Source organism: Saccopteryx leptura, chromosome 6 (assembly GCF_036850995.1).
Source record: "Saccopteryx leptura isolate mSacLep1 chromosome 6, mSacLep1_pri_phased_curated, whole genome shotgun sequence".
Classification (NCBI taxonomy): domain Eukaryota; kingdom Metazoa; phylum Chordata; class Mammalia; order Chiroptera; family Emballonuridae; genus Saccopteryx; species Saccopteryx leptura.
Window position 1 is genome coordinate 6,161,694 of NC_089508.1, and position 14,553 is coordinate 6,176,246.

Below are 14,553 nucleotides of genomic sequence, written 5' to 3' on the forward strand. Positions count from 1 at the left end.
CACAATATAATAAAGAATAGCCTTCCACATTTTGTAGAGTTCTTAAAGGATTTCTGATCAGAAAAGAGTTATATTGTTTGTTTTTCACTGAGGCTTAAAACAGGTGCAGAGTCAGCATTGGGCAGAGGGTGGGGTTGGCTTGGGGAAGGGGTCTCGGTAGCAGGGAGGGCCCGGGGCCCCGAGATCTCTGTTCACGGCCCTCCTTCCAGGGTCTCTCCTTCCAGGCCTCTAGCTTCTTGGGAACCTTTTCCCTTAGTCACTCCCTCCTGGGTTCCCTGGCTCCCTCTCCTTCCACTCCCCCTCCCTCTTCTCAACCCTAGATTAACTGTAGACGGGGACGGGAAGCCCAGCCTTCACCTTTGGTACGTAGGAAGAGGTTTGGAAGATGCGGGAGCAGTCAGACAAATGTCAGTTTCTGGTCGTTATTCACCTCTTTTCTGATGTTACAGGTGGGCAGTCTCTTCTGTGATGACACGACAAAACCAAATTCCCACGGAGGATGGCTCCCGGGTGACCCTGGCGCTGATTCCGTTATGGGACATGTGCAATCATACGAACGGCCTGGTAATGACCTCTCTGCCTTGTGCTTAATTGGGGAAGCTGTCGCGTCCCACTTGGAAGTGGGCATTCCACCTCCACACCGTTCTCTCCTGGTGGCTGCCTCCAAAGGGAACAAACACCCTCCCGCCGCCCACAGACAGGCCGGTATTTTTCTCTCCTCTGTTGACTTAATCCTGAAAACCGGGAGCTTGAATCTTACATCACTTTTGAAATCCCAGTGAACTACATTTATTTGCTAAGCCATAATTCTAGCCTAAACATTCACTTTATCTTATTAAACCACAGACTCAACCAAGTTTCCTTCTTATTCTTGTAAAAATTCTGATTTATTGAAAAAGACCTTTCTTGTCCCTGTTTCCCTTTTACGTTGCTTGTTCTCTTCCTTTGCTAGCTGTACTCCAGTACGTACGGGGCTGTGATCCTTCCCATCCCTCCCCTCACCTGGCGTGCGGACCTGTCCGCTTGTTAACCTGCTTTTGTTCGGAGTGGGTGCTGGACTCCTGGCGCTGGGGCAGGAGGGGTTAGCGCGGGCGTGGCCGGCACTGCAGGACTCGGTTGTCCGATCAGCTTGGGAAGCGCTGGGTGGGAGGTCCAGAGAAAATGGAGATTTCGTGATGATTGTTAATTACAATGCATAAAAAGAGCAAGCTGCTCTCTGCTTCTCAGCATTCTCTGGATCCCAGGTAACAGCGAGGTTGACAGCGCTCTGTGCTGGGCTGGTTGTCTGAGAAAGCTGCCGATGTTCACACAGCGGGCTAGGACCCACTTCAGGGTGTTCTGGATTTTCAACCACTATAGTGGTACACTGGTTTGGTTAAATTTTGTCCATCTTTTTCAGTGTCAGCTCTTGTTGTTATTATTAGCAGTATTAAAAATAGACTGGAGAACGTTGTAAGTGAGTATTTCACATCCGATTCCACAAAGGGGCCTGCCTGTGTGGCGGGCGCCGAGCACGGAGGGGAGCAGGCCCGCAGCTCATGCTGGGCCAAGGGAGCGGCTCCCCGGGCACTCGTGGTTCAGCCTCACCTTAGCTGCGCTTCATCTAAGCAGCCGTTTTAAGGAAGAGTAGCACATTTTATCATTTATTTTCATTTGTGAATAAAATTTCATTCTTTATTTTCCTTCAGATGTGTGTTAAACTGAGCATAAGATTAAAGTTTAAAATTTTTTCAAACAGCTGTTAATATTTGACCATAGTATTTCTCTTTCTGTCTCTCTTTTGGATTAGGTCATTGGTTTCCCGACTTGGTTTCTGGTTGAGTTATGGTTTATTTATTATGAGTTATTTATGATCATGGTTTATTTTTTATATCTAAAATTTTAAAACTACATACTTTATTATAAACACACAAAACCCATTAAACAAGCAGAAGCCCCTGCGGTAAAATGCCCTCCCAGCAGCCCGCCCAGCCCCAGGTCGCTGGTTAAGCGGCTTCCTGCACAGCCCTCCGCCCTTGCTGTGCGTCTGAACCCTCAGCCCCTGTCCACACTGGTTTGCTCTTGCTTTCATGTAAATGGGATTAAACTATTCACTTTTCCCCCTGCGAGTAAAGACAAAAAGTTAATCTCAAAACAACAGTAATGAATTGTGACAACTACTCATGGTGTACCTTCTCGGACACTGTTCCTGCCGTCTCGAACTCTCCTGTGCCCTGGGGAACACCGCGGGCCTTCCGGTGCGCAGGCCACGTCAGTGCTTCCTTGGGGTGGGACTTCCCAGCACGGTCGCCTCCACCTTGTGCGGCTGCTCCACCATAGTTACAGGCTTCGTGGGAGTTTCATCTGGCAGAACTTAAGACTCTAGTTTAACACTGCAAAATTGTTTATGATACGTATTAGCAATTAATCTCTTTTTAAAAGTAAGGTACTTGGAAGTTAAGGCTGCACTTTTCAGACAGGAGGTTCTCTTTTGTGGTGTGGATCCTGACAGTTGTTGTCTGTCTGCTCTGACTGTCACCGCGGAGAAGATAGGAATTGGTAACCCAGCAACGCGGTGTGCTTCCAACAATGCCCCCAACCTGGTTGTGGGAGCCGTGGAGGAGTCGGGCCTGTGGCCATGAGGGGCGCAGGCGGCAGGGGACATGAGAGGCCAGGCGTGCCTCAGCCAGGGCCTGGCGAGCGTGGCCCCTCATGGAAAGCCACTTAGACAGGTCTGGGAGACTCGGTATTAAGCTGTAAGAAATCCTTCATCTTCAAGTTCTGCATGACTGGTTCAGAATCAACGTAAGCAGCGGGTTTCCTTTCTGGGGTGGTTGAATCGATACAGAGAAGCACGCTTCCAGCTGGAGTGTGGGACACTGTGTTAGCTGGGCAGGTGCACGTGCTGGGATGAGGCCCTGCCATTGTTGTGGTAGAGGCGCCACGCGGAGTCAAGGGAGGCTCTTTTTCAAGCTCTTTCTTTGTGAGTATTGAAAAGTCTAAAGCATTCAGATTGACATGAGTTCTTTAGTCTCAGAGTGAAAGCCCTGGTTTTCCAGGAGCAGACAAGGCACCTCACTCAGCCTGTCCGCACTGCACCCCAGCACACAGGCCTGGTCCCCCATGGTTCCTCAGACACCAGCACACGCCCACCTCAGGGCCTTTGCACTTGCTCTGCTCCGCCTGAACCACTGTCCCTGGGGTGTCTGAGGGCTACTCACAGACCTCCTCCAGCCAGCCAACCTGAGCACCCTGCACAGAATCGTCACACTTCCCCTTCCACACGCCTCCTGCCTGGCCTGTTGTCTGTCTCTATTTGTACCTATTCTTTTTCGTGTACTGTTGAGTCTCCTTACTTCCCTGTTCCCCTTCCCCTGTCCTTCCTGCTTCCCTGTCTTACTTTCTGTCTGTTCATGTCCTGTCCTGTCCCTGTGTAACCACACCATGGAGCACAGACTTTCAGGGCTGGAGTTGATGAACAATTCCTATTCCATGCCTTATTATCAAGGTCACGTTTGGGGTCAGAAAAGTGATTTTGGTGTCGGGCAGGAACTGCATGGAGCTGGTTTTACCAGGTGTTGACGCTGTCCTGCCAGAACACCTGTCTATTCGTTCCTCCAGCCTTCCCGTTTGTCTCTGGGCTCGCAGACATGTGAAGATTCTAGACCTCTGCTTAAATAGCCACTGCTTCTGGGGATGTTAGGGTTAAAGACTAGTGTCACATGGCCTTCAGTCCCAGAATGCTATTCCCTAGACTCATAGTATTTACATTTTGGACCTAAACTGGATATTTTTATTAGCAAGTAGCACTTGTTGGTCTTGAATTTTGAATCTCTAGGGCAAAATGAGGAGGTCAAAAGTAAGTAATGAGCCTTCACAGACACTCTTAAGATTGGGCGTAGGGGAAGGACAGATGCTTAAGAAGGAGCTTTTAATATACATCGGGGGCCCTGTTCTTTCCCCTGGGATTCATGCACCAAGTAAGTATTGTCCAAGGCAGTGCCTGGTGTTAGGTACCGAGGAGAAGGGGCGTTCTGGTCAGCACGGGCTGTGGGCATGCAGACGTAGGCTGGGATGGCGGCCTGGGAGGCACAGGGACAGAGGGAGACAGACCTGTGGCCAGAGTGGCAGGCCTGCGACAGGTGAGGAGGCTGAGGGGAGGCCAGGGCCTCCTCGTAAAGGGCTTTGCTTGGGATGTTTCTCTGCAGGCCAAGTGGAGCGCACGGAAAGGTTTTAGACTGGAGGGCAGCGCTGTTACATGGCTGGGGTGTAGGACAGGCCTGGGGCTGGAGGCCAGGTGGAAGGACTTGGTAAGCTAGCTGAGAAAGAACCAGGCCCCTGGCCAGGCAGGGGACTGCGGTGGTGGGCGGAGCACTCCAAGGACAATCTAGACAGCAGCTGAACTGTGAAGACTTCTCTGTGACTTGAGGGCCAAGGTTGCCCGGCCCCTAGGGCAGGAGAGATGGGGGAGATGCGGCTTTTCAGCGTACTTAGTGGATTTTCTGTGTTTATTTGCAGTGGGCTTAGAAACTCACAGTATATAGCTCTCAGCAGAAAGAAAGTGAATAGGATTCAACTAAGTTATTTCTCCTTTGCTTATCTGAAAGTTTTAATTTCTCTAATTTCAGAGTAAAATATGCATATAACTTAGAAACAGAGCTTTCCTTTTCCCCTGATTCTCTCTGTGGAAAGCCCACTTCAGTTTCTTAAAGGCCAAACATTAGATAGAGACAGTATTTGCAAGTCAATCGAGTTCTCCGGAGGTCCTAAATCCTCCGCCTTGCCCCTGTTTGTGGGTGGGGGAGGTGGGCTCAAAGCCAGTCACTTTGTAATAAATGGTTTATGTTTGCTTGAGACCAGCAACTGAGAATTAATATATTTTTCTAAGAGTATGTTGTTCATGTACAGAATCTTTCACTAGAATTTCTGTGAGCCTGACCTGTGGTGGCGCAGTGGATAGACCGTCGACCTGGAACGCTGAGGTCGTCAGTTCGAAACCCTGGGCTTGCCCGGTCAAGGCACATACGACAAGTACCAAGCAAGCAATGAACAACTGAAGTGATGCGTTTTCTCCTTTCTTTTCTTTCCCCCCATAAAATTAATAAAATCTTAAAAAAAAAAAGAATTTCTGGTGTAAATAGTATTAGTTAAAATAACCAAGCAGGTCTTTGCTCAGTGTTGTACAGCATGCACAGTGCACACTTTTAAGTACCTGTGGGTAGGTTTTATCCTCTAGTTGCTCAAAGAAGACCCCCCCAGGGTGACGACCCTTATTGTTCTCTGCAGATCACCACTGGGTACAACCTGGAGGATGACCGCTGCGAGTGTGTGGCTCTGCGGGACTTCCGGGCCGGAGAGCAGGTGGGTCGGCGAGGCCCGGCCGGTGGGGTGCGGGCCGGCCGGTGGGGTGCGGGCCGGCCGGTGGGGTGCGGCCCCGGCCGCTGGGGTGCGGGCCATCCGCTGGGGTGCGGGCCAGCCGCTGGGGTGCGGGCCGGCCGGGGTGCTCGGAGTTAGTGCGGTGGGGCTCATGTCTAAAAGGTGTTTGCCCTGGGCAGGGAAACTGAGGACTTCTATTTAGGATTGTTTGGGGAACACATATTGAGATGTGAAGCTGTTGTAGACTCATTGTGCTTTGCATAGGACCTTTGCATCCACAAAGGAAAAAGATTTCAGTGCAGTTATTTGCACAAGTGATCTAAGATTTGTAATTGTCAACTGAAAATAAACTTTCCTTTGTTATGACTATAGAACAGATTTTTTTCATTTTATAAATGCATTGTTTTTAATTTTTCCTCGTTGATTAGAACCTTTAAAAGGAGGCCGTTTAGTGGCAAAAACATAAAGGAATTAGGAACCAAACAATCTACCTTCTTGTACTTTCACTTTAATCTGTGAATTTTTATCTAGTAATGTGGGCAGGGGCAGGAGGGAGCCTTTCATAAGTTTGACAATATGCACCTGTCAATACCTGCATTCTATTTATCGGTCTATGACAGAGCAGACAATACAAAAAATACCTGGAACTGATGTAGACTGTTGGCGTTCCACTTGAGACAAAATGAAAACTATTAGTTTAACAAGGTACTGATCTGTTCCTGGTAGAAACTGCATAGACCCTCCTGCTAGGTCCGGATTGCCCTAGAACCCAGAAATGGGTTTCCGACAGACGTCCCTTTAAACTCTTGCTGCAGAGAGACTCTTGTACTGACGGGAGAGGAGGAACGTGGTGAATTGGAAGGGCGGCAGTGAAGCAGTAGTCTCGCTGGCCCCCAGAGGGGCAGGAGCAGGAGGGAGGCCCCAAGGCAGTGGCAGTGAGGACAGTTGGGGAAGTTGGGGAATGCTTGCTCCCATGATGTACAGAACAGGTCAGAACAGGTCCAGCACCACTGCGGAGCTGTCTTGTTGCCGTAGTGTAAGGTCATGTTAAGTAGTAGAGAACTGATCCTTTGCCCTGCTGTGTGTTAAGAATGGATGTTAAGTTTCTTTTATGTCCCTTTATTTTTTCTTTACCGCATCTCAGATTTACATTTTTTATGGCACTCGGTCAAATGCAGAGTTTGTGATCCACAGTGGTTTTTTCTTTGACAATAATTCACACGACAGAGTGAAAATAAAGCTTGGAGTGAGTAAAAGTGACCGGCTCTACGCCATGAAGGCCGAGGTCCTGGCCCGTGCTGGCATCCCCACGTACGTAGAAAGTCACGCTCAGCCCTTGCCTGTGCTGCTTGAAGTGTTTCCAGTTGATGATGTTTAATTGGTGTGCTAATAAAACTTTTCCACAGGAGTTTGCCTTAATCCCTTTATGCCTGCCACACAGCAGATTTAAGCCACAGAGATGCCTGGTGATTTACCAGCGTTTTGAGATAAACATAATTGTGTCACTGGGAGCGTTCACAGTCAGTTCTAGGGGATGTGGCCTGAAACCCTCATTAAGTTAAATAACTACTTTGGTACCATTAATGTCTTTCACCTTGAAAAGGTTAATGACCTGGATCAATTTGTTTCATTTAATTCTTTGCCACCATTAGTTTCTGTAATGAAGTCGTGATCCTCAGTGATTTCAAGAATTTCTGGTTAAATTCTTTTAAGATTTTAGTGCAATCGAGGTGCAAAATGATAACGAAGACAAGGCTTATGATTTATTAGTTCTCCAGGGAATGGAGGAACCATTCTTAATGAAAATGGATTATCCAGGCCTTTCTTTATTGAACTTGTCAATATTTGATTAATGATTAAAATGTGAACTCAACATAAATTATTGTTAACATTTTTAAGAACCACGGTGTGCTTCATTCCCTTAGTGTGTTGTAGGCAACCTGGGGTGAGGCTCTTAGACTGTCGGCGTCCTCGCGGGTCGGCCAGGCCTTCCACTGCGTGAGGGCAGCAGAGGGCGCTGTCACAGCGTGCACCTTGAGGGAGGCCGCGCGGGGCGGTGTTGGGTTCATTGGGACCAAGGGGGTGACGGCAGCAGGGTGACAGTCTCCCGCTCTTGTCAGTTCCAGCGTGTTTGCCCTGCACTCGACGGAGCCGCCCATCTCTGCCCAGCTGCTGGCCTTCCTCCGGGTGTTCTGCATGACCGAAGGTGAGCCGTGTCAGGGGAGTGTTCGCCTTTTCTTTTTAATTCCTGAATGTACAAAGCATTGGGCTTCAGATGAAAGATAAAATTGCTGAAAACTAGAGTACCTTTTGGCAGGAGGTAAGATAGCAATATTGGAGAAAGAAGAAGTTGTTGTTTTACCCTGGAACTGTTTTATTACATCCTTGATATGTGTCAATACTCACTCGTCATAAACAGTTCTCTGCTGCATCAGAAGGGGCCTCTAAGTGTCTCGGGCTGTCTGCTGCAGTGGAACCTGCGATTGGAGGTGGGAGTGTGTGGTGTGCTTCTTGCCGGGACTGGCAGCCCAGCCTGCACTCCTGCTCTGACCGCTGCTTCCCCGGGCAGCTCCTGACTGGCTGACACTGACGTCACGTGGTCAGCAGTGGCATACGTGGGGGACAGCTCTGTGCTCTGAGTCTGAAATGGCAGCAGGCCTTTCAATGCCAGGTGTCCTGTTAGAGTAAATGCTGCACATTGCATCTGCTGCGTCACAACCTGTTCTTGTCTCCAGCCCCTCTTTTTAGGGAGAAATAGTTAAGTGTATGTGTTGAGCATCTAATCTGTGTTTGCCTAAGACAAGGCGTTTGGGGTTTCCTCCTGAGATTTGACCTACTGTAGTTTCTCATTTCTCATCTGAATCTGTGCTCCCCACACCCTGAACCAAGGCTTCATTTTTAAACGTGTGTGTGTGTTGCTGCTGTTGACAACGCCGTCCATCCTGTGTGGAGGGGGCGGGTCAGAGTGAGCTCGCTCGCGAGCAGCCGCCTCCTTAAGCAGTGGTGACAGGGAAGTGTCCTGCAAACAGCTGCCTGAGCTCTGAGGCACGGCGCTGGGCTGTGGCAGTAAGCCGTGGCCGCAGGGGGACTCTGCTGTGCCCTGCTGTCCCTGCATCTGACTTCATGTCTGGGTCCAGGAGGAGTGCTGCCCAGGCCCAGGGCCTTGACCAGGATGGAGGGAGGGCACACTTGGCCCCAGAACACAACGAGGCCGTTAAATGCCCCCTGCAGAGCCCACCGAGGCGCCGGATGGCACTTGTCCCTCATAGGTAGCCGTGTGTTGTAGCCTCACCATCACTGAAGTGAGAGCTTTGGTGACTCCACACTTGGGTGGGTGTTCATCAGTTTGAATTCAGGGCCGACTGTGGGCTGTGCCCGCATGTGGTATACGGGTGCAGAATGAGTGCTGCAGGGATTTGTAACGAGGCGATGGCGAGGGGAACCCTCGTGACAGGAGTGCCCCGTGTGCCCGCGTGGCGCTACGTGTGCTGCAGACTCTGTCCCAGCCGGCAGGGGAGGGGGATGCCCGCGGGACTGACGCAGAAGCGCCGGGTCACAGGGGTGGAGGAACCTGACCGCTCTGCCCACAGGTGCTGCCCCGACGCGGCACGCGGCTCTGCTGATCCCACAGCTCTGCCCCAGGCACGCACGCGCTGCTGCTGGGTGCCCTGATCCACAGAGGAGCCAGGCCCTCGGGCTCCGGGGCAGCAAGGGCGCAGTGGCGGGCGAGGCTGGAGGAGCCCTCGTGAGGACAGTGCTGGCTTGAGCTCGGGGGCTGTGCGGGAGCTGCTAGTGGGGAAGGCAGGACGGAAGCCGCTGCAGGGGCCTTGGGGGCGTGTCCCAGGGTTCCAGACCAGTGCCTGGCGCACCGGCTCCTTTTCCCTGGGGGGTTTGCTGCCCGAGTGAGGGGAAGTGAGTCCGGTTTCCTGTCTGAAAGCGGCGGGGGTGGGGGGTGGGGGAGAGGCTGAGCTGCTGCCCGTGGGGGGGCAGCGAGGGGGAGAGGGACATCGCCCGCCCCGGGGCTCCTGAGCATAGTCCCCAGCCCTTCGGGAGCGCTTACAGCTTCAATACTTTATACACAGAATAGAAACCAAAGGATCAGAACTCTGAAAATCCTGAATTTTATCACGATCTGTTCTAACAAAGGCAACCTAATGAATTTCTTTTTTGAACAGATGAACTTCTATTTCGTTTAAAAAAAAAAACTACTTGAATCATTTTCTATCTGCAGTTGATTTTTTTCCTTTCTCTTTAGTCGTAGACAGTTTGTCACGTCAAGACAATTGATGTATCTTCGAATTACTCCCACTAAGACTGATAAAAGTTGGGTTTGCTGGCAGTCGGAGCCCTTGCATTTGAATTGTAAACAGAGACAGCTGTGGGGCGTTCGCTCTGAAAGAGATGCTGCCTCGTAATGACAGAAAAAGTGGGGTGGGTTTCCGAGCGTGAATAGGGCCGCATGTTTGGGTCTTTTGAAGATAATGGGCCAAGAGATAAACTGCTCAGAGTGGTGGCTGAGTTCTTCCCTCTTCTTAAGTGTATTTGAAGGTAATTGAGACGCTCACCGCCTGTATTTGTAATTGCTATTGAGATGTCTGACAAGTGAGGGACTTCTGCATGCTTTCCATGAAGGTTTTACGGTCCATCTTCTTGTTTCTCTCAGTTTGTGGCTTACTTGTAAGATGGGACCAATAGCTCGCACAGGTCAACTACTGTGGTGGTTTCCAACCACTGGGCCGCAGACTGGTGCTGGTCCGCCGGAAAAAGGTCACACGACATCGGGGTGGTTGGCTCTGTCGTGGCCTGGCACGAAGCTTCTGGAGGACTGGCCTCGGTGTGCGGGCTGGTGTTCGAAGACCCCTGGAAGTGTGGAAGGCTCGCTGCCGTGTTCTGCCGTTGTTTGTTCGCACGCGTTACATTGCTCACCTGAGTGTCTTTCTGACGCAGGTGGTGTGATGCCGCTCCTGGCTTGTAGGAAGGGTGTTGTCAGAATGCTGCTATAGGTTGTCTTTAAAAAGTATCTCGTGACAAGGCAGGGGAGTCACCCGAACCAACCCCCGTGACAAGGTGTTGATCATGTGCAGTGTCTCTTACTGTGCTGGGAAGCCACAGTGACCGCGACCACACGTAAGCACGTGCACACACATCTCGTGAACCTGTCTAAAGTCTCCGGATCTCCCTCATAAAAGCCATGAAGTGGAGCCTTTCTCTGGATTCCAGCCCAGGAGTGGCGCACCTGTGCCCCTGCCCCGAAACTTAGCTCTGACTGCACTTTGGGGAGTCTATAACTGGCCTGGCCGTCTGAGCTGCGGGCCGGGCGTTGTTGGAGAAGCTGCTTGTGAGTGGATGGCTGGTAGAGTGGGAAGGAGTGCTGCCCCTTGCTAACAGATGGCTGTCTGACTTCTTGTAGAGGAACTGAAGGAACATTTGTTAGGAGAGAATGCCATCGACAGAATCTTCACCTTGGGAAACTCAGAGTATCCTGTGAGCTGGGACAACGAGGTCAAACTCTGGACATTTCTGGAAGATCGAGCGTTGCTGCTTTTAAAAACATACAAGACAACTAGCGAGGTGATTTACTGACTGAAAGTTTCAGCTCTGTCATGTTTTAAAAGATGCCTAAATTACTGTAATCCTTTTTTCTATTTAACACGTTTATACTTCCCAAAAGAATCCGATTGAGGCTTTGTTGATTAGAAAATAAACTTTTACATTAATTAATACTTCTAATTTCTAGTTCAAATGATGCAACAATATAAGCTCTCAATTGTGCTTTTAAAGTTGACCATGGAGTCACTAACTTGAAATACTCATTCATTCATTCATTTAGATAAGGACCAACCCCGGGGCTCCTTAGTGCACAAGACAAGACAGTGAACTATTTTACACATAGGTGAGGTTCTTTGTCAGATGTGTTAAAGCACCATTTGGTTTAGGCTCTTTTTTGTTTTGTGATAGTTTTATTGAGGCATAGTTTACACACAGTAACGTTCACACTTCTTCAATGTAAGTAGATAGTCATGCCACCACCTCCACAGTCAAGTTCTAGAACCTTGTGTCACCCTATCGTGTCCCTCCTGACCCCACCCGCAGCCACAGCTGGTCTGCCTTCTGTCCCTCTAGTTTTGCTCATTTAAACTTCTAATGATTAATTTTGCTCTTTTCCATTTTCTAGGAAGACAAGGCCTTCTTGAAAAACCGTGACCTTTCTGTTCGTGCCACGATGGCCATCAAGTTGCGCTTGGGTGAGAAGCAGATCCTGGAGAAAGCAGTGCGGAGCGCGGCTGCGCACCGGGAGCAGTACCGCCGGCAGCTGGAGGAGGGCGCCCCGCTGCCCAAGTACGAGGAGAGCAACCCGGGGCTGCTGGAGGGCGGGGCCGACCCGCGGCTGCCGCTGGTCCTGCGCAGCCTGGAGGAGGAGGCCGGTGTGCAGGAGGCCCTCACCCTCGCCGAGGTCGTCAGCCGCGCCAAGGCTGCGGAACACGGGCTCGTCAACGGCCAGAACTCTGTCCCCAACGGGACCAGGCTGGAAGAGGAGCACTTAGGTGGAGAGGAGAGGGGACGAGCACCCGAAGACACCAAAGAGCCCTCGGGCAGCCGCGGGGGGGCCACCGAGCCGCTGTGAGGGCCTCGCGGGCGGCAGGGCAGTTCGGAGCGATCTCCGCGCTCGGGGGCCTCATTTCACGTTTCTGTTCTTTTTTTGTTTTCTGCAAAGAGGAAAGCGTTTTTGCTGCTTTATATAAAAATAATTTTTTAAGTTATTTAAAAAAATCTAGCTGCCCTTTTTGATTAAGATTGCCACCTTGCTTTTGGGTAAAACAGACAAGTTATCAGACCCTGGCAGCACAGGAAGAGAGGTGTCTTGGGAGGTTTTGCAGACCCGTCGTGGGCAAGTAGCTTCTTCCTGGGGAAGAATCCAGCTCCTCTGTCCGCTGTGCCACAGGGGCCGCCGTGGTGACAGGCAGCGCGCCCGGGAGCCCGGGCTCGGGCTGGGTTCCACGAGGGGTCCAGCTGCACAGCCGAGAGCGGCTTGAAGTTTGGAAACTTGTCTGGGCAAAATCTTTATTTTTCCCCCTAAAAATATAGCACTCTAGTACCAAAAGAAAAGGTAAGGTGGCAACCTTATTTTTAATAGTTTTAAATATTGATAATAATCCTAATTATATAAATACAAACATGCACCTAGTGATTTCTAAAGATTTGTTTACTTTTTGTGTTTCATTTTACTGTACTAAGAACTTGTCCTTTCTCCTTGAATCAAAGTAGGACGCGCATCACCTGCCTAGTTTCAGATGTTGGCTCTGATTTTAAAGTGGTGCGTTTCGTTTCCGGCGTCGGGGACAGCGAGTCTGCAGACCAGGCGCTGCTGTGCTCTGCGCAGGTTCAGGGTGAGGCAGCCCCGCTCGTCTGGTTGTCACAACAAGCTAGCGATTTTCAAATCTACACTTTTAAGTAAAAAGCCTTATTAAAAGGAGAATATGATTAATACATTTGTCTGTTCCTTGTCTTTGGAGTGGGACAGGCTCTTCGACTTGAGCACTTATGCACACCACCTTTGTACCCTGCAGGCTGGGTTTGCACCCTAGTGGAGCTGCCCGCCTGCAGTGCTGGGCCTGGGGGTTCCGAGGTGGGGGGGGCAGCGCTCGGCTCCTCCTGCTGGTGCTCTGTGGGGCGGGGCTCTGGTAGCGGTGCTCCAGGGAGTGGAGCTAGGGAGGGGTGGGACCCCGGGGGCCATGCTAGGGGGGCGGTGGATGGGGGGGGTGATCCTGGAGGAGGTGCTGGGTGGGGGGTGCTCTGGGGGCGGGGCTCTGGGGCTTGGGGCCTGGCGGAGCAGGAACACAAAAAGAGGAGTGCTGGAGTTTTAGGGGAAGTGAAGGCTTGGGATGGTGTCCTGGTGGGGGCAGAGGCATCCATCAGAGCCACCAGTTTTCAGATTACGGATTCCAGTCTTAGCTATAAATATTCTCATCAACTCTTGATGCTCTATTAAGCACTTATCACTTCCTTTTAAAATGCTATGTGAGTTACCCATCCGGCCGTGTGTTGGTGACCATCGTCGCCTGCAGGGCGCCTCAGGATGGTGTCCGTGTCTCCCTGGAGGAGGCACACTGCAGACACAGTGCTCCATCCTCCTGGGCACAGCTGCCTGCTGGGGCTCGAAGTTGGGTTACCGCTGCGTCGGCCCACGGGGCGGGAGGCTGGCCGCTCTACCTGTGTGACACCTGTAACTCCCCTCTGTGTGCTGTGTGCACACTTCAAACTTACTTGTGGGAGGACGCCGGTGACAGCTCGCGGTCCTGTACCAAAAGTGGGGAATAATAGCCTGTAACTTACATCCTAACTTCCAAAAGGCAGAAAGAAGTACTGCGGTCCTCAAGGGTCTTCTACTCTGGGACAGGCGCCCCAGCGACTAGAACTGCCACTCTCGATTTGTCTGTAGATCTGCTCATTGGAGTAAAAGTTTTCAAGTCTAACGTTAAAGATGTTCTTTTGAAAAAAACATGCACAGTCCAGACACAAAGCGGCATCACGAGATGAGATACTTTTGAAAATACTCTCCAGAAAAGATACGAGTTTGGATGGAACCGAAAGGCCCCCGGGGCAGAGCCGGTTACACGCCATTCTCAGCTCCGCCAGGGTCTCAGTTTCTTCGTTTACTTGTAAGATGAAAGAATGGACTAAATTGTCAGAAGTCACTGCTTAAAAATTTGGAGGTTCTTCTGTTCCTGAATTCCTTGTCCACTGGGTCTGTCTGTTAAGCTCTTCGGACCAGAGAGTGATTATGTGTCGGGCTTCCGATCAGGGACAGTCTGCGACGTGGAAACAGCATGCCTAAGAACAGAACTTGGATGTCAGCAGACCGAGGGTCTGGGGAAGAACGTGACTTCCTGAGTTGGGTAGAACAGCCATCGCGTGATTGATTGTTGAAGGCCAGCGAGACCACAGCACGTGTTGGTTCACTTCTGCCCTGTGCGGCTGGGCAGGTGGGAGGCTGGCGCCTAGACACTCGGAGGCACCACTGAGCGTTTGACAACGGAGGGGAAGTGATTCGACTGGCACTGAAGAGCTCTCATCGCCATCTGTCATGAAGATAGACCTTTCTTTCAAACCATTTTAAAGTTGACTTTCTCTTCTTCGTGCCTTCGGATACGGGCCGTTCAGACTGGTCACTGGAAAGAGGCCAGCTCCTGCTTCTGT

At 50.8% G+C, this 14,553-nt stretch overlaps 1 protein-coding gene across 1 annotated transcript in view; it reads left to right on the forward strand.

The window, feature by feature from the left end:
• The window catches only part of SETD3 (SET domain containing 3, actin N3(tau)-histidine methyltransferase), a 64,779-nt gene extending 51,938 nt beyond the window's left edge, over positions 1 to 12,841 (forward strand). The window contains exons 8-13 of the mRNA XM_066342257.1: positions 450 to 564; positions 5,266 to 5,340; positions 6,500 to 6,666; positions 7,476 to 7,561; positions 10,766 to 10,926; positions 11,531 to 12,841. Coding sequence (XP_066198354.1) covers positions 450 to 564; positions 5,266 to 5,340; positions 6,500 to 6,666; positions 7,476 to 7,561; positions 10,766 to 10,926; positions 11,531 to 11,980 — 1,054 coding nt within the window. The 3' untranslated portion in view covers positions 11,981 to 12,841. The remainder of the gene's footprint in view (positions 1 to 449; positions 565 to 5,265; positions 5,341 to 6,499; positions 6,667 to 7,475; positions 7,562 to 10,765; positions 10,927 to 11,530) is intronic.
• The last annotated feature ends 1,712 nt before the right edge of the window (positions 12,842 to 14,553 follow it).